Raw genomic sequence first — 25,526 nt, 5'->3', positions numbered from 1 at the left:
TGGCAGATTAAATCTCAGTTAGTGGTGTTTGCAAACGTCTACTGACAGACAGGGGTGTCACACCAAATTCTGGACCCTTTAACTATTGAAAAATAAAAGATATACAAGCTCACAGCGCTGTGAGCTTGTATATCTGCTATTTTTTCAATAGCTAAAGTATAAAATAATGAAGGCCCCTCCACCTTGGGCCCTAGTAACTCAGTCCCACTAACCCCCCCACCCCCCCCCCCCCACCCCCCCTGTGACGCCCCTGCCGACAGACTGTGTGAGACACAGTGTTGCCTTTTATTCAACCAAAATGCAATACATGCACCAGGAATTTGCCTTGCGTCCAACAGTTGAATTGGGTGATAGGTTATCCCATATCGTCCCGACGTCTAAAGAGTACCGCGTTCAGCTCACACTGTGCTCAGGGTCAGGGTAACCTGATCACCCCCCTCCTCTCCTCTCCCACACCCGCACAGAATGCGCGATGAATATCCAAGGTCCTTAATCAGTGGGTTGGGTCGCTGTTTATCCCGCAGAACGGATAAATACCTCCCCCGAGCTGGTTCCCACAGAGGTTTGGCGGCAAATAATAAAATGCCTGGCATTCCTGTGCCCGCGTGTAATAATGGTAGTAGCCTTTAGCACCGACTAAAGAGCGCAGGCATCACCCGGAGGAAAAACAATGCACCACCACCCTGTGTGAAACAATGACCATTGAACTGTCCTCTGGACTTTCCAGCACGTTTAAAGATCTGCTCCCTGAACAGGGGCGTCACACTCAGTGGGACTGAGTTACTAGGGCCCAAGGTGGAAGGGCCTTAATTATTTTATACTTTAGCGATTGAGAAATAGCAGATCTACAAGCTGCTGCAAGCTTGTAGAACTGCTATTTTTGAAAATAAATATCATTTTGGGGGTCCTTCACATGAAAAAGCACCACTGACATAGAAACATAGGTTTTTCTAAAAACCTTAGAAGGATTTGAAATATTCAAAGACTTGCACAAACATCACGATTCTTCAAAAATAGCAGATCGCAACGCGGCAATCGGTGCCGCGCTGTGAGCTTGTATATCTGCTATTTCTCAATAGTTAAAGCACAAAATAATTGTGCAGGGGCCCGCAGTGAATCCTTGTACCCATGCAGGGCCCAGAATTTGGTGCGACACCCCTGCGTGAGCACAATGATAAAACAATGTTCCCACTTACGGTGCACATTGTGTTTCCTGACTAAAAAAGACAACAAAAAGTGAATGAAACTGTGCAGAATTTCATTCAATTTATCATTTCGCTTATTGTTTATGTTCTAAAACATTTTGCTGGAGAAACAGTGGTGTTTTCTTTAGTTTTTCTTCAATAATGGGGACACTTCTGGGGGTAAACAAGAATGTCACTTTCAGTAAGATAACGGAAAGAAAAACGTGATTCTGTTGTTGTTCGTTTCACTGATAAAAGTCAAGGCTACAGTTCCTCTTTGTACTATTTTGTTGCTGTTGCTACAACACTGGAGATGTCACACACACAAGGACATACACATACACACACCTCACATTTATAATGACTATTTTTTTTATAAATGTGATTCTATACTTGCTACCGCTTTAATATCTCCTCCCTTCTTTGCCAATGCCCTAATTTGATGCCAAATGCATGTTCTGCAATGCCCTATTGCCATTAACCACATAAACCCTACTTAAGTACCATGCATAGTAGTACATAAGGACCGCAGGAATACACACGCAACGGAGGGTGAGAGAACTTTACTCCGTTTGGTCCGGTTTGACTCCCAGTACGTAACACTCCGGATGATTTATCTCCATATACGGACCCTAACGGACAGCACCCAACTGGACGGACTGAACATACAAGATGTATCCGTAGCAAGAAGTACCCACGGCCACCGTTGTCAAACATAGGCGCAGTAGTGAGGAAAATTACTTTTCCTCTGCTCTATTACAGCGGTTCTCAAACTATGTGTCCCAATGATAAATATATTGTATCAAGAAACGGTATAAAGGAACGTCGCCAACAGGACGGCTTGACACACACACACACACGCGTGTGCGCGCGCAGTCACACACACACCGCCTATCCTCCTCCAACAGCTGCCAAAAAGATATACCAAATAGCTTAGCCAAAAACAGCAGATCTCCAAGCTAAAAACAGGTCCCAGCGCAACACATTGTGAGCTTGCAGATCTGCTGTTTTGGCCCCCAGAATAGGGAGGGTCCGCTCATTTTTCTGCCGGTCCGAGTAGCGTTGGCAGGTTAGCAACTCACCAGCGTCGGCAGGTTATTAGCTAATCACCCGCATCACGGTTACTGAGGTTAGGATTAGGGTTAGGTTTAGGCATAGTTTTACTGAGGTTAGGGTTTAGGTTAGGTTTAGTTCGTCGGCATACCGGCCCGTCAGCATATTGACACGAACCCAGAATAGGGACGCTAGGGTTTAAGTGGTCAACGTCCTGCATATCCATGCACGCCACTTTGTAGGAAGCCTTATGTCAAACGATAATCACTTAATTTTTTTGGGGGGAGGGGGGGCTGTCAAATGCCAAGTCCAAAGCTATTCCTGGTAACATGAACTTGGTACTCCAGAATGCCATGCTTCCTCTGTCTGACTGAGACCCGGGTTCTGTCATCAGCAGCCTCTGGATCGGGGGGGGGGGGTGGGGGGGGGGGGGGGGGGGGGTGTTGACTGTCACAAGAGCGTTATTTGGAATTGCACACGCGTTCTGGGCGGAGGCGTTGATTATTGTCCACGACACTGCAAGCGGCGCGAAGGCCAGCGGACCTTGGCCAGGGCCGCGCGGCCGGCGGAGCGCCGCGCGAGTTACGAAGCCGTGGTGAATGCAATCGTTCTATTTATGCCCAGGCCATAAGGCCTGGGCAAGCGCACGATAAACGCACCGCGCACCTCTGTGCGGTCCAAGCGGCCAAAAAGGAGCGCTCCCTAGCGCCAGTTCAGCCAATCAAAAGCTTCCATGGGCGGGGTTTGCCCAGAACGCGTGTGCAATTCCAAATAACGCGTCACGCGAGTGTCCTGGTGTGTGCAAAGCATGTCCACTTAGTAATGCACACACACACACACACACACACACACACACACACACACACACACACACACACACACACACACACATACAGACACACATGGAACTCAAAGTGCACGCTTCATCCTCAAGGTCAAGAGGCTGCTGTGAGGCAGAGGTCCCCCCCCCCCCCCCCCCCCCCATCATTGACAGCGTGACGGACCAGACTTCCATTGTACACAAACACATGTTGCGCTGTCTCCTAGACGTGGCCTGACAGCGCGACGGAAGGCCGACATCACACGAAAACCATCCATGCATTTCAATGAGGAAGAGGGGGCCTTGTTCAGTGTTAAAGTTGTTTCTGCCTGTGTGTGTGTGTGTGTGTGTGGCGTTCGTGTGCTCGCGTGCTTGTGCGTGCATGTGATCTGCGCGTCTCTGCAGGCACGTGCACACATAGACATCAAGGGGGGCTTGAGCCCCTGCCTTTTTATCCTTCTGTAAAAAAAGTTCCCTCTCCAGACCATGAATGCAGTTTTTACTATGGTGAAACAAATGCAAGTACCCTCTTTCCATGCCATACCGGTAGATGAAGGCAGCATTCAAGAGAATTGCCTGAACTTGAATGCATCGTATGTTGAAAGAATAACCCTCTCTGTGTAGAAATCAATAATATCGAAAATAGCCTACCTACAAGCTCACAACGTGCCGTGCTGCGACGCGTTGTGAGCTTGGAGTTCTGCTATTTTCGATATTTTCACCAAAAGGCCCTTTTAGAGATTTCAGCCCCTGCCTCTCTAACATTCTCTGCACGTCCCTGCGTCTCTGTGCGTGCGTGCACGCCCGTGTGTGTGTGTGTGTGTGTGTGTGTGGTGGGGGAACAGCAGCAAAGCTGAGACACATTTGCAAGCTGGACGGCCTCAGCCCAGTATGTAATCCAAAACCAGGCCAACGATCATCATCTCTCCCCGCGAGCGCTGGCTCACTCCTGATTTATGATTCCAATGAATATTGATCCCTACCCCCCCCCCCCCCCCCCATCCTCCTCTCCCTGCGTCCATTTCTCCTTCTTACAAAAGAGTGAATGATGTATGTGCATTGATTTCCAATCAATTATATTTATTCTCATTTTATTTAAGCTTGGACAAATTTTTCCACGGCCTCCTTCACCCACGCAGGATGATGCATCTCTATTGATGGTGCTGTACAGTGCTCCTTGCTAACTGCTTGCTTGGTGCTGGCTGTGAAAGAATGAAAGAGATTTTGCTTCAGAATCAGTTGTCGACACATACTGTACTTACTTAGTTTTACTTCGACTGCTCTGCACCCCTGTGTCTTCCACCACAATTAGGGCTGTCACAATTATTACATAATCGTCTAATCGTGATTTTTTTTGACATAATCGTGATTATTTTTCATAATCGTCATAATTGTTTCCATGTAGAAAAAATGTTCATATATTTAAAAAAAGTTCAAACATTGTGGAAATAGCAGATCTACAAGCTCACAACGCATCGCATCGCGACACGTTGTGAGCTTGTAGATCGGCTATTTCCACTATCAAAGTTATTTTTTAAGTAGTAAGTTGTCAAATATGTCAGTAATTTCTTTGTATATTTAGGTTATGTTTCATATCTACCATGTACAACTTCTAAGCCTAAAAGCCAAACAGAAATGTAATTATCAACGACAAAAACACAATTAAATCGTTAATCGCAGGCTTTGCTTTGCGAAATAATGTACAAATTTGAAACTTGGAGATACAAGGTTTCTGTCTGACAGTGACGATTTACTTTGTTGGCCGCCCAGCCCCCAAAATGGAACGAAGGCTGACATTTTATTTTTATTTTTTTCCTAATGGCCGGCCTGGACTGGCCGGGAATGAACCGGCCGTTCGGGAGTTGTCCCGCGTTTCCCAATGGCCAGCACGTCCCTGGTATGGAGAGCAGAACAACAGAGGGTCTCCAGTCTCTCCACTGCGCCAAGGTTAGCCAGAAAAACCCCCGTAGAACAACTCACTGATTGAGTTGACAGTGATGTATTAAAATGGGTCATCCTGTAATTGCTCTTTCCTGTGGCTACTGCCCGGGCTGGGATTGCATAACGATGATAAAAGCTGTGGAACCTGGCTTCTCCCAGATAAAAGCTGCCATGCGGCACCCCGCGCATTCTCTAAATGCTTCATCAGAGGGGCCTTCTGTAAGATGTGATTACGGTTAGACCTCAGCGCTAATGCTCCTTAGGGAGCCAACGGTAGCCCTGTGATTCATCACACAGATAGTGTCAGGACCTCTGACAAAGTCTGAGATGCATGAACGATCAAGGTTGCTATATTAGTGTGCCATGATAAACCAAGCATCGCCTTACTCCTCCCATGCCCGCTCGGGACATTTGTGATTTGTAAAAGAAAGGTCCGTTATTGTGAATGGACCCGCTGAACTTTTTCTACTGCCAAAATGTCCAGTGAGGCCTGGGCAAGACATAATGAATAGCTCCCATTAGTGACACAAAGGCCGACTGAAATTCCTTTTAAAGGGACTTCTGAGGCCAGGTCCTGGGTTCAGAAGACACATTGCATCACCATATGACTAAATCAGATGCTATGAGTGACAAATATGGCTCTGCAGCCCTGAGAGTGACACAATAGAAGCTCAGTCCTCCGCTGGGGCTGGAAGCGGAGAGGACGGCCACTCGGGAAAACAATGTGGGTTCTGTCCAAAAATGTTGTTTGTCTCATCTTGCGCCGGGTAGCGTGCCATGCTGTATTCTCATAGCCAATTGACTTCATGATGAACTTATGCAATTTGCTGGACTCAGACTGGCAGGGGTGTCACAAGGGGGGGAAAGTGGGACTGAGTTACTAGGGGCCAATTATTTTATACTATTGAAAAACAGTATAAGCTCGCTCGCTGCGAGCTTGTAGATCTGCTATTTTTGAAAAGTCGTGAAAATGTGTGCAAATCTTTGAATATATGTATTTTTTAAGCGACCGTTTGTAACTCAAATTTTGCTTCTGGGGGGTCCCTGGAACTAAATATTTTGAGATTGGTGTCCTTGATATGAAAAGGTCTGAGCACCACTGACATTCGAAACGTAGGTTTTTCAAAAAACCTTAGAAGGATTTGAAATATTCAAAGACTTGCACACATTTTCACGATTTATCAAAAATAGCAGATATATACAAGCTCACAGCGTGGCGCCGAGTGAGCTTGTATGTCTGCTATTTTTCAATAGTTAAAGCACAAAATGGGAGTGAATCCTTGTACCCATGCAGGGCCCTGCATTTGGTGTGACACCCCTGGCTGGACTCAGACTACTGGCCTCTCCTGACTTGAGCTTTTACGGGTTTCCTCGATCTGTACGTCCTCCTCCAAAGAGGAACCCGATAAGAATACGTTGCATGATGTAATGCCATTGGCAAATAAACATGTGGTGGAATGCGGTCTGTGGAATGAGGAGAGACGCTCTCGGTGGAAGATGCCTGCATGTCAACGCATGCAAGTGGCATTATGGATGTTGAAACTTGTCGTGAGGCACGAATGTGGAATCCCATTGCACAAGGCAAGACAGGATGTCAAATCTATGTAAGATGCATAATGATAAAAACAAAAACAAAATCTTAAAACATTTAACTTAAGTTCTATAATACATTGCATTGCATTACAGTAAAGCCCACAATATGCATCAATCAATCATCAAACATGCCAAGTATGAAAATGTTTGATGTCATAGGACCATAATACAAAATGAATACACTTCTGGCCTAGCCTACTCAAACTCTTGACTTGGTAAACTGGATCTGAGTTGGCTCTATGCTTGGACCACTTTTGTGAGCTTGTAGATCTGCTATTTTCGGCAAATGTTTGCACCAGAATATGGATGCTGGGGTTCAATTGGTTAAAAGTTATTGCAGCAATTCTGTGTATGGTGTGGAATTTTACTTGCACTTCATCAGAACTGATCTGACAAACATGCTTCACGTAAAACAACTTTTGAACATAAAGTATGTGGACAGTTGACACTTTATTTCCACAGAATGTCCAATAGCCTATCTGGGGAAAACTTAATTTCAAGGGAAAAGAAGAAGAAGAAAAAAAAGAAAAAGAAGGGGAAACAATCTGTAATCAAGGGTGGTAGCCAGGCAATAGTGGTGGCATCATCATGTCACAACTCGCAAGCGGCCAACTGCTACTGGGTAAAGTTGCATTAGAATTAAATGTTTCCCAAAAAAGCAAAAAGAGGAAACTGGTGTTGCGGCCACCGGCTCACATGCGCACTCTGTGGTGAAACATGGTGGTAGCCTGCCTTTTTGCGCACACTCTCACACACACAGCTAGAGCTCCAGCACCGAAAGACCACGGATCGCAGGCAGGCCAGCAGCGTATATATACAGTTCTAAAAATAGTCGTCCAATGAACGGCGAGCGAGCTGTGGGTCAAACGCTCCAATCACAGAGGAGACACGGCGAAATCGCATCAACGGGCGAGCGCGATTGGCCCGGCGTGATATCATATGCGCTCCTGCCCGCTGGTGAGAGCCGATTGGTTGGACGCTGCGTGCGCGTAGACGCGCCGGGGGAGGGTTGCCTGCGAGGTTTGAATAGGGAAGTTTGCAGAGCGCACGACTCTCCTCGACCATCCAGTCCACTGTTTGCAAACACACACACACATACTTGAACGGCAAGCACGGATCATCCGATCATCTGATCTGCTGTATTATATACGATTCAACGACGGGGTGTCTTGGGGTTTTTTTTTTGCATCGAAGCCGCATGCAAGTTTTACGCAGATTACGCACGACAACAACAAGGATACTTGACAACACCACTTCTTTTTGATTTTGTCTTTCATGTCGCTCGATCTGAAGAGATATTTCCCTAAAAAAGTGCAGCTGATTTTACGCCTTTTTCTTTCTACCGCTTTTTTTTGGAAATGGATGTTCTACCCATGTGCAGCATCTTTCAAGAACTTCAGATAGTTCACGACACGGGCTATTTTTCAGCCTTACCGTCTCTGGAGGAGTACTGGCAGCAGGTGAATATATCATCAGTCCATTTTAAAGTTATGAATGACTTAGCTTGTGTTTTATGTGTGGGTGTGTGTTTTTTTTTTTTTTTTTTTTTTTGAACGCGACACGGATGTTTTTAAGCGCGCATGAGGAGGAAATGTGTGTCAGTCAGTCTAGTATTAACCACTTGAACCCCAGCATCCATCATAAAGCAAAGACAACGTGAGCTTGTAGATCTATTTTGGAGAGAAGGGATTTTTTTTGTGTAGGAAAAAAAGGGGAATGTTACAGAGACAACTCTCGTCTCAGGTCCTCCTAGACTAGAGATGGTTTAATTGGATTAAATGGCGTTTTATTGCACATTTTCATTCCGGGCACACGTGAACGTGCATGTTTGATAAACGTGCCAGTCAGAGCCATATATCGTAAGTTATTGTGATGCGGAGAAGTTGACAAGCATGTGTGGGCACAGTGACAGTGGATCAGTGCTTTGACAGCTCCAGTCCAGGCTCTGTCTGTGACTGTGAGGATGAATGGAGTGCAGCTCGCAGGGGTTCAAGAAGCAGTCTGCTGTATTATTTTGAGCAGCATGAGTTATTTAACCAGGTGTTTTCGATGCCTGGCAGTCCGTCGGCAGGGTTGGCATTTCAGCTCTGCAAGAGAGAGAGAGAGAGAGAGAGAGACCTACACACAGTCAGACAGAGAGAGAGAGAGGATCCGTCACCTCGTATTCGGTCCAAAATGTGTCGGAGAGAGATAGCGACAGGAACTCGCGTCAATCAGCGGATGTGTGTAGACTTACTGCAAGGCCAGTGGTTCTCAAACTTTTTCAGGCCAAGGACTCCAAAAATTGACAATTATCAGCTCACGGACCCCCATTTTAAAAGATATGCTCATATAAGAGAAGATTTTTATGGCTCTATCAGTGATTCCTAACCCCCAGTTTGGCATGCATTAGGCTACGGACCCCCATTTAATGGCATTTCTATCTCTGACTGAGACCCCAATTTATATTGTAAAAACCATGTTAATTTAACTCTGAGAGTGTACACATGGAACCAAATGGACCCACTGAGTTACATACCCCCTCAAGGACCCCTGGGGGTCCCCCGGGCCGGGAACTCCACTTCGTGAACCTATGTCGTATTCGGTCCAAAATGTAGGCTACTACTCATTCAAATGAATACAGGCAGATGCATCTGTGTGGGTACCTTTAGATCTGTGTGTGTGTGTGTGTGTGTGTGTGTGTGTGTGTGTGTGTGTGTGTGTGTGTGTGTGTGTGTGTGTGTGTGAGAGTGTGAGTGTGAGTGAGTGTGTGTGTTAAAGGGAATGCACTGCATTTGCTCGGCTTTATTCCAGAAAGATCATGTAAAATGAGCTAGATTACGTGATTGTAATCGATCTCATTTTACCTGCTTCAGGGCATTTGGTGATTTTGGCACGGAGCCCTTAACTTGAGCTGTTGGCATCATATTGTTTCCAAAGCAGAAACATGTTGTGGTTAGGGAGCTCTTCTGTCGCAGTGTTTCACGTTGCACGTCTTTATTTAACTAACTGAATTGCTTAATAGTAGGCTATTTTTCACTGCTGGTTTTATTTCACTTTGTACTCGTATCCTAATTGTATTCCGTTTTGGAAGGAAGCACATTCATTTTGCACCATGTGAGTCATCCATGGGATAGACGATATGATAGTATCAAATGTCAGAGATGGGCCAATTCCAGCTCGCATGAGTAGGTACCAGTGCAGCTGGAAAACATTGTGTAAGAGAGCGTTACGAGTATGCCTAGAGCCATGTCAGAGACACTGTGCCATATGCACCTCATAATGAATGGCCTTGCCTGCAGAGTCCCACAGCTTTGAGTTGCACACTTAAACCAGTGTGTCTCCACTAAGAGCATTGGCCTGACACTGAGGAAGGATGTGATTGCATGTCAGCCAGGCCCCTAGCATGAGGACAGGGAGCTGAACGGCTCATGTTAAGAGGGGAAGTTGGGGCAGCTTCCTTAAAAGGACTCTAAATTTGTCCACAGTGAGTCACCCGACCGCTGAAACGAGAATGCACATTTAAATGCTCCCTTTGCACTTAGGTGCAGAAGTGGTCAGAGTTTCGGGGCTGTCAGCTCAGCTCAAATGGACTCACCACTCATCCCACAATGAAGGCCCATGTGGAGCATGCTGATAACATGACAGGTTGTTTGCGAGACGACTGGAGCTTACACTCCTTGTGCCAGTGGGATGTTGACTTGATCCTGCCATAGCTCTCTAGCAGTCTACCAATTACACTTCCAAGATGCATTTCTTTTGCATCTGCTACTGTGTGGTATATTGTAGGATGTATTAATAAAACCTTAAACATGGACCCATCGTTTGTCTATTTGCACACAACACTGAGGATTTTTCTCCGTATATTTGTGTGTGTATAGGCAGGCAGAATACAATTACATCAAGCTTGCCTAGCAAACATGTGGTGTCCTACTGCTATTAATTGTGCAGAGGCAGTCAGCAATGTTCCTGTTTGTGTCTGTGATAAACATTTCGTCCACAATAGACCACACAGCACAATTTTAAGCACATGTCTACATAAGTACCCTTAGCCTGAATAGTTATTTCAAGGATTCTCAATTCTCATTCATCCAAGTATTCTATCTCTCTCTGTGTCTCTCTCTCTCTCTATGACCTTTTATTCTCAAGATAAAAAGAAGCTATATTCTTCTATTGATGTGTATACTGATAGCATTTTCTCATTTCTCTGCACTCGTCCAGACATGCTTGGAGCTGGAGCGATATCTACAGAATGAGCCTTACGTCTCCACGTCCAACATAAAGTTTGACAGCCAGGAGGACCTCTGGAGCAAGCTGATCTTGGCCTGCGGGGACAAAGCCAAGGCAGAGTCTGACCCAAAGATCCCCGTAGACCACGAGGAGGACAATCAGGACAGCCACAGTTTGGACAACAACAGTGTGAACTCGGATGTCAGCAGCGAGGCCTCAGACAGTTCCGAGGAGCTCTCGCCCACACACAGCTTTACCCACAACCCCCTGGGCTCCGTCTTGGTTGGCTCTGGACCTTTTAGCCCCTCCATCATTAGCACTCCGCCGTCCTCTCCGGAGGCCAGCTCGGAGCCCGGCAGCATGATGATGCAGGGCTGGGGCGCCGGCGTGCACGCCGAGTTGCACTTGCCGGTCAAAATCAGGACCGGTGGTGGTGGTGGGATCGGGAAAGGTTCGGAAAAGACGGGACTTGTCTGCGGCGGGGAGGCGTCGCCGGACGGCAGGAGGAGAGTACACAGGTGTCACTTCAACGGCTGTCGCAAGGTTTACACAAAGAGCTCCCACCTCAAAGCACACCAGCGTACTCACACAGGTAAGCTGCAAAACAGCCCGTCAGGGTCCTCTATGCTATGACACTGGTTCTCAAACATTGACATTTGAAGGTCTCCCCTTAACTTTGACAGTGTACAAATGGACCCTGACAGGTCCATTTGGTTCCATTTGTCCACTGTCAAAGTTACAGACTTGCAAGGGTCAATTTAGACCCCCATAAAGGAACCCAGAGGGTCCCTGAAATCCACTTTTAAGAACCACTGCTCTATGAAAGCAAAGCAGGGATTGTTGACACATTTTCACTTGTTGCATAAAAAAGGCTTTTCTTTGAACTAGATTCAGTGTTAAAGAACATGAACTGTACGTACACACACACTCACACACACACACATGCACAATTTATTCTCCTCCAAAGAACCTTTATAATTGTATGTATACAATATAACATACAAACCTTATATCGTATTGTAGAAAAAAAAGGAAGTGCTATTAATGTAGTCTTTTCCACCCTAATGGCATTGTCCGGCCATTGTGTAATGTAATTAAAGGTCCACATTGCATGTCCTCAGCCAGAGTGCTGCGAGTATTAGCTCTGCATGGCTGGATAGCTAAACTGTGACCTAATCTAACTGGAATGTGACTGACTGGGTGAGAGAGAGAGGGAGAGAGAGCAGGGGGGTGGTGGGAGGGCTGGCACATGGGGGATAAAAGGGACTCGGTCCCTCAAAACAGATTGAGTTTCACCATGGGAAAGGGTGAGGGGCGGGGGGTAGGCAGGGGCGCTGCTGAATTGGACGGGTTTGAATGGTCATTTGACCGCGTCTGATTTTTGATTAGCAGCGTGCAATTGCACGTGTGGCTTTTTCTCCACGGGACCTCTCTCGCTCTCTTGACCTACAAAGTCGGTTGTTTTCTTTTACATCCCAGCTACGTAAGACTAAGAGCGCGCTCTTTGCATTCCTGAGATGTTTCGCATTACATAACGTAAGAAGAGATGTGATCCAACAGGTTCAGTGGAAACCGGGTTTTGAGTGACTTTGTTACCAACTATGTCTGTCAGTCTATGATTTATGTCTGACCAGAGGCATTGCTCATTTGAATGCATTTAAATAACAATGACAAACAAAGACACGCATAGTGCCCAAGCATGGCTTTTAGCTCACTGAAGAAAAAAGAAAAAAAAACGTCATTCTTTTCCTACCTGACTAAACTTACAAGGCAATTTGTTCTATGCTTGTTCTATTTTCCAGGTGAGAAGCCATACAGGTGTTCGTGGGAGGGCTGCGAATGGCGTTTTGCACGAAGCGACGAGTTGACCAGACACTTCAGAAAGCACACTGGGGCAAAGCCATTTAAATGCAGTCACTGTGACAGGTAAGGCAAAAACAAGAAGAACATGGCCTAGATCTGATAACGCTGCGTATACCATTTAGACAGATAGGATTAAAGGCATGGGTCCTCATTGACGTGTTGTGCTTTTGTTGTGCCATTGCGACAAAGAGCATGCTTTGAAAGATTGAAAGCAATGATAGTGTATTTAAACGATTGACAACAATCAGGGGGAGTTAATTTAGTCACGTTTTGAGTGTTTTGCATTGCTAAATTAAAAGACGAGTTTATACACGCACACTTCAGGTCATTGAATTATTATTATTTTGAAATCCCAAAGACTTGTTAACTGGATCTCAAGTTTTACATACAGCTAATCTCACAGATGCCTGTAGTGTAGAAGCTTGTCATTTATTTTTTCGGAATGCACGTTATTTAACATTGCAGCAGTAATCTATTACCATTAGGGATGGAACGATATGAACATTTCATATCACGATTATTGTGACAAAAGAAATCGCGATTTACGATATTATCAAAATTATCAAAATCCATTATTCTGGGGTGGAACATTTGCCAAAAAATAGCCGAGCGACGCGTTGTGAGCTTGTAGATCAGCTATTTTTTGGCAAAGACATTTGATAGAGAGTGACAAAAGACTGTATCAAGTACGTATATTATAAGTACCTTTTACCAATTATAGAGGGTTTAAGTGGTACCGGATATGCAGCCCGACAAATAAAAGGTGAATTGATCCCAGTGCATTACGGAGGACGATGTCACCATAATTGAAATTTCCACAATACGATTATCGTGAGTGTTTTTTATCGCGATAAACGATAATATCGCGTATCGTCCCATCCCTATGCAGCAGTAATCTATTACCATTTGTCGACTCTAAAAGATCTCTCTTTTCTTCTCTTCCCTGGGTATACAGATGTTTCTCCAGGTCTGACCATCTGGCTCTTCACATGAAGAGACACATCTAGAGCAGGGCGAGCACCAACCAACCAACCAACCAACCGCAGCGGAGGAGAAGAGAGATAAGAAGCGCTGCCTCCCGACCGACCGGTCTCTTGGTTGAACTGCCCCAGAGCAGAGAGGCGGGAGCGTGTTCCAGCCAAAGCATGCCATTTTGCACCATTCTCAATCCCAGTGCCTCTACGGACCTCTCTGCTTATTCTTTTTTGCAGCGATGAAGAAGAAGAGGACAAAATCAAAGGATGGAAGAAGAATCGATTTGAGAAGGACTTAAAGAGACGTAAAAAATAAAAAAAATAAAAAATACAAAAAACAAGAAGAAAATCACACAAAAAAAAAGAGAGACGGACACAAAAAGGAATGAGTGAATTGTATGTATGGTGCATGATGTTTCGGGGGGGTCGATCGATCCCCCCCCCCCCGGGACAAGCAGATACACTGGTACTTTACAAAACGCAAAACTGTCTGAGGTAAGCATGTGTGCACTGTGAATGTCTGTGACTGGCTGACTGCCCCCCCACCACCACCCCCTCACCCGTGAACGGAGACGAGAGAGGATCGAGGTCGAGAGAGACAGACGGGGGCGGATGTAGGGAGGGGGGGGGCTGGGTACCAATATTGCTGAGGACTGAATGGGTTTCTCTGGGGGGAACAAATTCCTTTCTTTTCTTTTTTTTTCTCCTCCCGGTCATGTGAGGATGGGCTTGAGAGGAGATGCCTGTGTCTCAGGCAGGCACCCAAGAAGACTGGGGCCTTGGGTTTGGATGAGTAAAAGGGGGGGTGGGGATGACTTGCCCTCCCCTCCTCCTGGGCAGCGATCCAGGGGCCAAACACCCCCCCCCCCCCCCCCCCCCCCCCCCCCCTGCTGCCCCCCAGTCACTGTATGAGAGAGGAGCTTTTTTTGGTGTTTTTGGTGCAGCTACTAAATGTGCAATGTGTTATGTAGCCTGGTTTATGACTTATTTCTTTCTCTTTTTTTTTTTTTTTTTTTTTTTTTTACAAGCTACAAAATTGATTTGTAGTAAACATTGTATAAGCTTGTGTGCTTAGAGGTATAAACACAACTATACTATAACTTCAGTATCATTAGACAGGTGTTGCATGGTTCTAGGGTTTGTACAGTTTCCTGTTTCCACTGTAATCAGGACTGCAAATAGTTTTCAATAAACGTGCAGCTAAAAACGCAAAACGGTTAAATGTTACAACATTGTACATAAAGCCTTGACGATCTACCTTCTGTTTAAATGTCATCCATCATGCTCATGCCTGTTTCACGTTTTGGCTGGAAATGTCACCACTGCTTACAGACACAGAAGTCATTAGGGCTGTCACGATTATGACATTTTACATGACGATTAATTGTCACTCAAATAATTGCGATTAACAAATTAATTGTGTTTTTGTCGTTGACAATTACATTTCTGTTTGGCTTTTAGGCTTTGAAGTTGCACATGGCAGATATGACACATAACCTAAATATACAAAGAAACTACTGACATATTTGACAACAAGAACATTGATAGTGGAAATAGCCGATCTACAAGCTCACAACGCGTCGCGATGCGAGCTTGTAGATCTGCTATTTCCACTATTTTTGACTTAAAAAAAAACATCTGTACATTTTTCAACATGGAAACGATTATGAAAAATAATCATGATTATGTCAAATAATTGCGATTAGACGATTATGTAATAATTGTGACAGCCCTAGAAGTCATTAATGGAGTTATTGGTTGTTTTATTTCACTCATCCATTGCCTTTGAGGACTATTCTTTGAGATTTTTGTACATTCTTTCCATTTTCTATCTGATAATGCACTGTTGACCCTTAATGGTGCCTTATGCAAGTGACTTTGCCCTGTGATGGAGGTTTGCCCAGTTTTGGGAGATCACATTTGTTATATGGGTGATTTGAAAAGCTTGTTCAAGGCTCAATTACCTATGGATTTGCACCTCTTCTGTTTTATCGACAGCTGCCCCAGGCCTTTTGTCTTATGTTTGAGGTTAGTGTATGAAAATGTTCATGTTTGGGAAATTATATCTTTTTTTATTTATTTTTGTTTTAGTTAGGATACTTCCTTGAACGGACGCACCAAATTAATTGATGTATAATGAATCACATTTGGTTGAGTCAGAGAGACCCTGTAAGACAAATGCTGTATGTGAAGAGCACTTAAAAAAATCCTTTATTAAAAAAAAAAGAAAAGAAAAAACATTTACTACTGTGTAGTATGTACTGTAATCCATTAACGCAACCCAACAAAACAAAAAGCAAGATTTCTTTGCATCTATTTGAGGAGAACGCAGAATTAAAATACGAAGCAGCTGCTTTAGCATGAGAATTTAAGGCCCACCACCATCACCCTCTTTGCCCCCCCCCCCCCACCCCCACCCCCACCCAACATCACCTACCATTCCTGCAAGCAAGACTGAAGAAAAAGCTAAAGATTTATTGTAATTAACAGGCTGCAGTTGGACAGGCCTTGCCTTGTACTGCCTCTCGGTAATGAATTGCTAAAGGCTTTGTTGGCATGGAATCTGTCACAGACTGCTGACTGTGTAGGTTGGTTATTGACCTGTCTGGGGAAGCGTTGTTCTAGCCTGAGCTGAAACAGTATTATGAAAACCGAGGGGGGGGGGGGGGGGGGGTTGGGTTGTGTGTGTGTGGGTGAACGGGGGGTGGGTATAGTTGATGGCCTCTCTGGAACCAGATAAAGATCATCCATTTCAGCTGACCTGCCATCAGTGCATATGTACACCGCTGGCAAAGACCCCTGGCCATGGCGTTTTTGCCCTTAAAAAAAAATCCCATTCGCTTAGGGGAATCTTTGAATCTTTTTTCTTTGAATTTGTTGTAGGCGAGGATGTTTGGAAAGGGTAGATATCAAAATAACGAGGGAGCATCTCTGCTAAACAAGAAATGTGACTAGATGAGCAGAAAACGTCAAGGTCCTGCTGCAGTGGAGGGAGAGAATGTGATGTTGCAGCAGTGTGTAGTGTGCTCTGACACATGGCTTTCACACGGGTTGCTGAAAGAGACAGGACGAGTACAAACTTGAAATCGAAGTTGGCCGTGGGGCTAAGGTTTATTTGTTTTATTTCTTTCTGTGGGATGGGAGAGTATTATAGCTCCCAAATAATGGCAGCCAATACTGTTCAGCTGGTAATTGAGCCTTGATTCTACTCCATGTTTGCTTGCATCTTTAAACCGATACTTTCCCATCACTTCTCTATCTTGCTCCTTCATCCATTATTCCTCCCCCCCCCCCCTCCGAAATGTTACGTACTATCTTTATCACACACATGCAGACGCACACACAAACACACACACACACACACACACACACACACACACACAAACACACGAAACACAGCTCTTTGTTCTCAACAGAAATGTTTGTATAAGAAACAAAAAGACAAAAAAAAAAAAAAAAACTTTTGTAAAATTGTTATGTTTATGCTTTATGAAATTTTTATTTGAAATTGTTTTGCAAAATTGTTATATTTCTGTATGAATGTATTTTTTATTGGAATAATAAGAAATTCTTATCAGACTTTTGCCGCTTGTCTTAATTTGTTGACTGCATTATGTTCAAGGATTAGGCTTTAGGGTTGGGAGTCTGTGTAGACTAGCTGTATTTAAACACACTATTGTAGATCGCACTATTAGTATAAAGCAGGCCTTAAGACAGGGGTCTTCAACAGGGGGTCTGGGACCCCTAGGGGGTCCTCAGAGTTACTACAGGAGGTCCTCCAAATCTTTTGTTTTTCCCACCTTTTTTATATTAACCACTTGAAACCTAAGCAACCTAGTCCATATTCTGAGAACCAGAAAACAGCAGATCGGTAGATCTGCTATTTTCGGCAAAGAGTTTTGGAAGGGAAAAAGAGCAGACTAAGTACAGTGAAAGGTCAAGTGTATTAAGTATTGATGTGGTTCAAGTGGTTAAATATCTGAAAACACAAATTGAATCCAAAATACACTGATGATTGTGCTGTCAAATAATGAAACTATACGGTATATGGAATCTATGAACAGATTGCGGGGGTCCCTGCATCATCGCTCTCTCAACTAAGGGGTCCTTGGGCTGAAAACGTTGAAGACCACTGGCTTAAGAGGTTAATAGATTTGTTGAAATATGCAAAATTCTTGATTATTCGATAAATTGAATAAGTAAAAAGTAATCAATAGAATAATCGCCAAGCAGGTAATTGATGGTTGCAGCCCTACTCTCTTTCAGTTCTGTTACACACCATTATATTCAGGGGGTTATGCTCTAGGTGTCTGTGCAGAATGTAGCTATATTTAATAGATTTAACACATGCACATTATCGTGCATGTCGAAGGGTACATTTCCGACGCTTAAAATCACATCATGAATGAGTATCACGGTAGTACTTCAATAAGCACAGCCGGGGGCCTCATTGTAGATCACAATTCTTGATGACTTTAGGAAATTATACAAGTGGGATTAATTCCTAACTACTTCCTTATACATTTTGTCCTTCAACTGGATTTAATGTACCTGTTCCTCGCAGTTTTGTATACTGTCAGCCTGACTGTGTTTACAACCCTCCTCTTCCTGACTTGTAAATACCAGTGTGAAAATAACTCCAAAAACAGCAAATTATATCTTTGGGGGGAGAAAAAGGCCTGGTTGCTAAAGAGAAACCTGAACTAAGAGTATACCTCCTAGTTCTCGACAAGGTTTCTGTGCCAGAGTTTATCTCTTCTACCCCTCGAAGTTAAAGCTAAGACATTGCAGTGGTTTCATTTATAGCAGCGACTGACTGCTAATGGCTTAAAGCTAGCTGGCTCTCATCAAAGCAGTATAAATAATTTATCTCTGTCTCTTACAGCCCATGGCATTTAATTAGAGAGCGCTTTTATACATGTGTTAGATAATTAACTCTACTTGACACAAATAATGGTACAAAACAGCAATGGATAAACCAAAAGAGCACGATTTATGTTACAACCAACAAGAAAATAATGATGGGGGGGGGGGGGAGAAAAGATAAAATAAAAAATACAAAGAGTTGATCTCTCTCCCCCCTCCTGCTCTCTTCCTTCTGCTTACTGTGTGTATGCTGCTTATAAGCTAGAAGGGGCAGGCAACGTCTAAAGTTCTTCTGATTTGCAGTTGGTTTTCAGTTTAAATGAAGCTTTGCACTCAGTAGTTAATTAAGCTCAGTTTGGAGAACCTCCCAGCCCTGGAATGACAGAGAATGTTATTGCCTCCACATATTGCAGCCCCTCAATCTCTCAAGCTACCAGCACCAACTCACTTGATATATATCAGCCCCACAAACAAATGATTGGGTAGCCTAATTTGTGGTTTAGGTGCAACACGGCCTGCAGGGGGAGGAAGCAATGGCACTTCCTCCTACACAAAGTGCACAGTAAATTCCAGAGAGTTCCTCTGTAACTCAGAATGTTCTGTGCAGTATTTTGTGAGGCCCTTCCCTGCACAGAAAGATCAACTCTGCAGATAAAAGTCATGAATATCTAAACTTCCCATGATTGGGCCTGGAAATGTAGATGCTTGGAGAGAATAATCCAAGCACGGGTGTCGCACCAAATTCTGGGCCCTGGGTACAAGGATTCACTGTGGGGCCCCTGTGCTTTAACTATTGAGAAATAGCAGATATACAACCTCACAGCACGGCACCGAGTGCCGCGCTGCGAGCTTGTAGATCTGCTATTTTTGAAAAATCTTGAAAATCTTCGAATATTTCAAATCATTTTAAGTTCTTCTTTTTTTTTTAAAACCTATGTTTCTATGTCAGTGGTGACGTTTTCATGTGAAGGACCCCCAAGATTATATGTATTTGGCCACGGACCTCAATCTCAAAATAATTAGTTCCAGGGACCCCCAGAAGCAAAATTTGAGTTACAAATGTTGGCGAAAAAAAAATACATATTCAAAGATTTGCACACATTTTCAAAAATAGCTGATCTACAAGCTCACAGCGCGGCACTCGGTGCTGCGCTGTGAGCTTGTATATCTATTTTTCAATAGCTAAAGTAAAAAATAATTAGGGCCCCTCCACCTTGGGCCCCCTGAATCCAAGATCACATTCTTCTTCCAGAGGTCACACATTTGTTTGAGAAAACGTCTTATGTGGAAATGCAGCACACAAAGCATAATATTCTCTGCCATTTGGCTGTGACTCACATACTCTAGATAGCGTTGGAACATCCTCTGGTTGAGTGAACTATAATGGACATATAATGTTTCTTCCCGTAAAAGCCCACTACTAGGATCATGCACTTCGTTTCATGTACGGAGAGTGTGCGTCATTCGCATCATTTCCCACGTAGCTCTCTCTGCTAACCTGTTCTAAAGCCCAAAGGATTAGCGGCAGCCAATACATCACCTTCACCTGTCACGCCGCTCTTATCTTAATGTGCTGAGCATATATACACTGAAGATCTGGGTTTGTGTCCAATCACATCATTACAATGTGTACTAGCGATATGATTTCGACACATTACGAGACACATTACGAGCTACTCGATATCTCATACTACACAACTCACATCACGGCACAACTCATCCCTCAGATGACGAGACAGAGGGACATTCATTTGCTTAAATGTTCAATTTACAGATACCTTTATCAGATGGAATATCAGGCTGGTATTTAGCACCGAAGGACAATAAATGGAAGTTATTCAACCGTTTCAAGGCTGCGTTAGCAGCTGTCTTACGCCATGTTTAGTGTCATCAATGAATCTCAATGAATGTCACTGTCTATCACCTGGTAATTACAACGGAATAGCTAGTGTCTCTTTCGCCCAGCAACTGTGGACACAGTAGAGAAGAGGATTCTTCAAAATTGCTTCTAAATGACAGACTAGCCCCGGAGCAAAAATCAACTGTGCTGTAGTTAACCAAGGCCTATACGTAGCCTATACTGTCGTATGACGAGATATAGCAGATAGACAAGCTCACAGCGCATCGATTCGTGATGATGTGATATGCTGTGAACTTGTGTAGATCTGATATTGTCAGTATAAAATAACATTTTAGAAAAAGAAAATCTGAAAATGTTCATTTTCTTTTTCTAAAATGTTCATTTTATACTGAAAATATTTGCCTATAATGACAAGACCAAAACAGGGAGGCCAGGTTGAAAGTGGTTAAATGAGGGGACATATTAAAGAAAAGAGAAGGTTATCAGCCTTCATGCCTGCTTCATTCAGCCAGTCAGACTGCAAGTCATCACATATGCAGACTACTCTGAAAGAGCCAGCGTCAGGTCTTCTCTCTCTCTCTCTCTCTCTCTCTCTCTCTCTCTCTCTCTCTCTCTCTATTGTGCTTTCTCTCTTACTGTTAATAGCGTCTATTAGGACTCTGGGCTGTAGGGGAAATAGAGCTGAAACCAGAGGTCATGGACCCTCCATTATGTTCTCAGATTGTCAGCGCCTCAGCGGCCGTCACATTCGCTCCTGGCCCGACTAACACCGCCATGCACCACCACCATCATCATCTTCATCCTCATTAGTGTGCTCGTCACCGCGCTGTCCTCATCACCGGGCCTCGTTATCGTCATTGTCGATTTCGCCGTGCGGCCGAGATATGCGCCGCATGCACCATCGGGCTTTGCTGTCCAAATCCCAACGTTTACCCCTCCTTCCTCCAAATCCCCCATTAAATAACGCATATTTGCTTAAATGAATCCCCGCGGTAAATTGGATTCTCCACCTAATTACTGCGTAGCAATTAGCTCCGTAAAACAAAGAGAGAGAGAGAGAGAGAGAGAGGATCTAAGGACTCTTCAAACAACGAAGGACGCGGGCCGATTAGATGTTGTGGGCGCTTTTAGTTTTGTTTCTTTTCTTCTTCCCTGCGAATGTTAAGAACCACACGGCAGCTCTGCTCCTCTCCTCTCCTCCTTTAACGCAGATTAATTTCAGTCACGACAGTGACTATAAAGGCGTCACGATTTGTTTGAAAATGGAGACGCCGGCCTTCAGAGAGCGACGCGTGTGCGCGTGAGAGACAGAGGATTTGCGTGAGTGACAGTGCAAGCCGTGTGTGTCAGTGTGTGCGTGTGCGTGTGTGTGTGTGCGTGTGTGTGTGTGTGTGTGTGTGTGTGTGTGTGTGTGTGTCTGTGGGAGGGGTGGGGGAGGGCTGCACCAGAAGAAGAAGAGTCCCCGCCCGGGTGATGTCATCCAGTGTGACCTGGACGTCGCCAGACTCAGGGTGAAACAGCGAACACGTCGTCTGTGGTCTTATGGAAAGAAAGCTCGGCGGGGATGGTGACGTGACTTCACCACAGCACATCATCATGACCAGAGGACGGACGAGCATGAGGGCAGAGAGAGGCTTGGTTCTAATCGCTTCCTGGAATCCTATTTACATTCATACCACTCAGGGACGTGCAGAGAATGTTAGAGAGGCAGGGGCTGAACTTTCTATAAGGGCCTTTTGGTGGAAATATCGAAAATAGCCGACCTCCAAGCTCACGCTTGGAGGTCGGCTATTTTCGGTACTTGATACCACACTGAACTAAGCATAATCAAGTCAATTCTCAGAGAGGGCAATTCTTTCTACATAAGATGCTGCATTCAGCAATTCTCTTGAGTGCTGCCTTCAGGTATGGCATGGAAAGAGGGCATTTGCATTTCTTTCACCACAGTAAAAACTGCATTCATGGTCTGGAGTGGGCACTTTTTACAGACGGATAAAAAGGCAGAGGCTCAAGCCCCCTTTGATGTCTGTGTGTGCACGTGCCTGATACCACTTGTGGTACCAGCGTGGTGTTCACCTCCATTTAATGACAGGATGGACAGGTTCAAATCATGTGAAAGGTGGTGCACGAAAACAGTTAGCAAACAGTTAGCAGTATGTAAAACCTGAGATCCAATGAACAAGCCTTTTTTATGGGAAAAATAGATGAGTGCAACAGTTAATCACACTAAGAGATTTGACCAATTATTAAAAATATCCATTAATCAATAATTGAATAAAATTATCGATTGATAATCAATCGGTCCTTTGGGCTTGCAACACAACGTGTTTCCAGCTTGTAGATCTGTTATTTGTGCAGAGACTGTTGTGCGATGACGTATAAAATAATGCTTAAGTGGTTACCCGATTCATTGATGTATGAGAAAATAAAGTAAATACATACAAAACACGCTTCTCGATTAATCGAAAGTTTAATCAATAGAATAATCGCGAAAAAATTATAAGTGTGTGTCTGTCTGTCTGTCTGTCTGTTTGTCTATGACTGTAATGTGTGGTACTGACTGTATAGTGTGTGTGTGTGTGTGTGTGTGTGTGTGTGTGTGTGTGTGTGTGTGTGTGTGTGTGTGTGTGTGTGTGTGTGAGCGGCAGAGACAGAGGGGGTTCTGGGTTGGTGCACAGTATACTCAGCTCAAGGTAAATGAGTCCATTTTGAATACAAATCCAGGTCAGTGAGGGTCAGGATCATAATTGTCCCCCATAATTAGATTCCCTCTCCCAGGCTCTGGCTTGTGTCATCTCTGAAAACCCAGCGGCACTGGACCCAGGAGGACGCCCTGAAAAACACACTGTTAGCCTTCTGGGGCCGCGGGTCAAACGGTCAAGAAGAGGCGTATGTGTACACATTCCCACATAATGGTCCCTGGTGTGATGCCGTTTGTGTCCCTGACCTCTATATGACTAACAGTGCTCCCGTTAATGCATCCTTGGTCGGTCACTTTATCACGGCTGTAGACACGATGCATCCTCGTTTGTTTTCATGCAACACCGATACCTGTTTTTATGCAAGCGTGTCATTCTGAACCAGGGCTGGATTAACCATTGGGCCGGTGGGGCCATTGCCAGGGGCCCTTGGCTCTCAGGGGCCCTTGGGGGAACTGGGCCGTGTGGTCACTGACAATTTACTAAAATTAAATGTATCCACCTGTTTCCGCAAGACTTTACTGTAGCATTATCTGCACCACACTTCCGGTTAACAGCAGACATACAAGCTCACGTCGCGTCGCAGATGCAACCGCTGTGAGCTTGTAGATCACACTCGGCAGCGACGCCGGAAATGCCGTTCGCCTTCTGCGCAATGCACGATGGGATGTTGGGAAGTTGTGGATAAGTTAATCAAAAGTCAAATGTGTGGCCCCCTCCTCTGTTGTCTACAGGTGCTTTCTTGGCCCACAGATGATAGCTTAAAATCCGAGCTGGGTAGTGCGCGTCGATAGGGAAGGGGGGATTATGGTGGGGGGTGGGGGGGCCCTAAAAGAATATTGGCCAGGGGCCCTCGCGGGGGTTAATCCGTCCCTGTTCTGAACCAGTGGTTCTCAACCTTTTCAGGCCGCGAACCCCAAAAGAATCATATTTGAACGGGGGACTCCCCACCATGCACACAAGCACTTGGAATTGTATAGGAGTTGGCATTACATTTAGTTTGACTTGACCTATTCCATTGTGAAAATGAATAGCCGATCTACATGCTCACAAAGCCTCGCAACGCGAGGCGTTGTGTGCATATAAATCTGCTATTTTCACAATTTCTGCCTCTAATTTTTGACAATTTTACCAATGTTTGACCGGAGGTACTAAAGAGTCTTTAAAGTCCTTAAATTGTCACTTTAGAAATGTGCAGATACCCTTTATACACTTATATTGTATGTTGGTCTGTTTACTGTTGAGTGAGAAAACAATGTTAACATTTAGCAAAAAATCGGGCGACCCCCCCAAAATAACTTAGGGACCCCTCTGGGGGTCCCGACCCAGAGGTTGAGAACCACTGTTCTAAACCACTTTAGACCGCCTCTAAAGTCGCCACAGGGCGATTTCGAAGAGCGACGCGTTCGATGACCACGGAAAAGGCGAACCATATATTTGCCTTGAAGAGCGCGTTCTGTTTTCTCACCGACTCGCTTCTCCTCTCCTCAATCGGAAGCCTAATCAGAAGGAGAGGCGTGGATTTAATACAAGCCATGGCCAGGCCAAGTGTCAAGCTTTCTCACAAAATGGGGGGTGTGATTTTCTAGTTCATAACAGCACAGACACATTAGATTGTGTCAAGGTCTGACGGTCTGACATGCTTTGAAAAGTCCTCATTTCCCTTCTCCAGGTTAACAGTGTGCATTTGCATTAATCACCATGACAACTGCCTCCTTGCAGCGTGCTATGCCCGGCAGAGGAGAGGAGCAGAGAGAGAGAAAGACAAGGGGAGAGGGGATGCAGAAAGAGGCAGAAAAAGAAAGAGAGAGAGAGAGAGAGAGAGAGAGAGAGAGAGAGAGAGACAATCTCTTGACAAGATGTATTTTAATTTCACACTTGGTGAATACTTTTCGTTTTGCACTTAGAATGTTATTCGTTCAGATTTGCCCAGGCATCAATAACTGCAGCAGACTGGAGACCTGAGTCACAATGCGCTGGGCGAATTAGTTTTTCTTTCTATTGTCTGCTGATGCGTCCTTCATCTCTGCCACTGATATCAAGGACATTAAGTGTAATATCATCGTGAAAAGGGGTAAAATATGAGACTGCACTGTCGTAAAGGTGTCTCTGATTTAAGCTTGTCTTCACCGAAGCTGTTTGAGGTTCACTGACAGCATTAGCACAATGCCAGCCAGGGCAAGTCTTAAATCATTACGGGTACATCGTGAAATTAGATTTTGTAAAGCTAATATTAAAGCATGACAGGTGTTATTAGACTATTGAGTGTTTTATTTCGACCACGAGGCAATTAACTTCCGCAGTGCTAAGATGACCGTTAATGCCTTTTTTTCTTTCTTTCTTTTTTTTTGTTGTAATATTTACACTTCCCTTAATCATCTTCCTGAGGCCTAGAAACGGGAGCACTCATGCAGAATATTAATCTGCATGTCCCTAACTCTATCTGAAGAATTAATTTCTGCA

At 44.6% G+C, this 25,526-nt stretch overlaps 1 protein-coding gene across 1 annotated transcript; it reads left to right on the top strand.

The window, feature by feature from the left end:
• Positions 1-7,655: 7,655 nt before the first annotated feature.
• Positions 7,656-17,216, top strand: klf6a (Kruppel like factor 6a). Its single transcript, XM_080752253.1, has 4 exons — positions 7,656-8,051; positions 10,792-11,392; positions 12,603-12,726; positions 13,619-17,216. The coding sequence occupies exons 1-4, from the start codon at positions 7,950-7,952 to the stop codon at positions 13,668-13,670; spliced, it is 879 nt and encodes a 292-aa protein (XP_080608379.1). The 5' UTR covers positions 7,656-7,949; the 3' UTR covers positions 13,671-17,216.
• The last annotated feature ends 8,310 nt before the right edge of the window (positions 17,217-25,526 follow it).

Source organism: Nannobrachium achirus (genome assembly GCF_963921795.1).
Source record: "Nannobrachium achirus genome assembly, chromosome: 21".
Lineage (NCBI taxonomy): Eukaryota > Metazoa > Chordata > Actinopteri > Myctophiformes > Myctophidae > Nannobrachium > Nannobrachium achirus.
Note: the sequence above shows the minus strand (reverse complement) of the source record. Positions and strands in the feature narration are given on the sequence as shown.

Bases quoted from the DNA above. Each gene is read 5' to 3' on its own strand.
- klf6a (XM_080752253.1), top strand. From the start codon at position 7,950: ATGGATGTTCTACCCATGTGCAGCATCTTTCAAGAACTTCAGATAGTT. The intron at 8,052-10,791 runs GTGAATATATCA...GCACTCGTCCAG, and splicing joins TGGAGGAGTACTGGCAGCAG to ACATGCTTGGAGCTGGAGCG. The intron at 11,393-12,602 runs GTAAGCTGCAAA...TCTATTTTCCAG, and splicing joins ACACCAGCGTACTCACACAG to GTGAGAAGCCATACAGGTGT.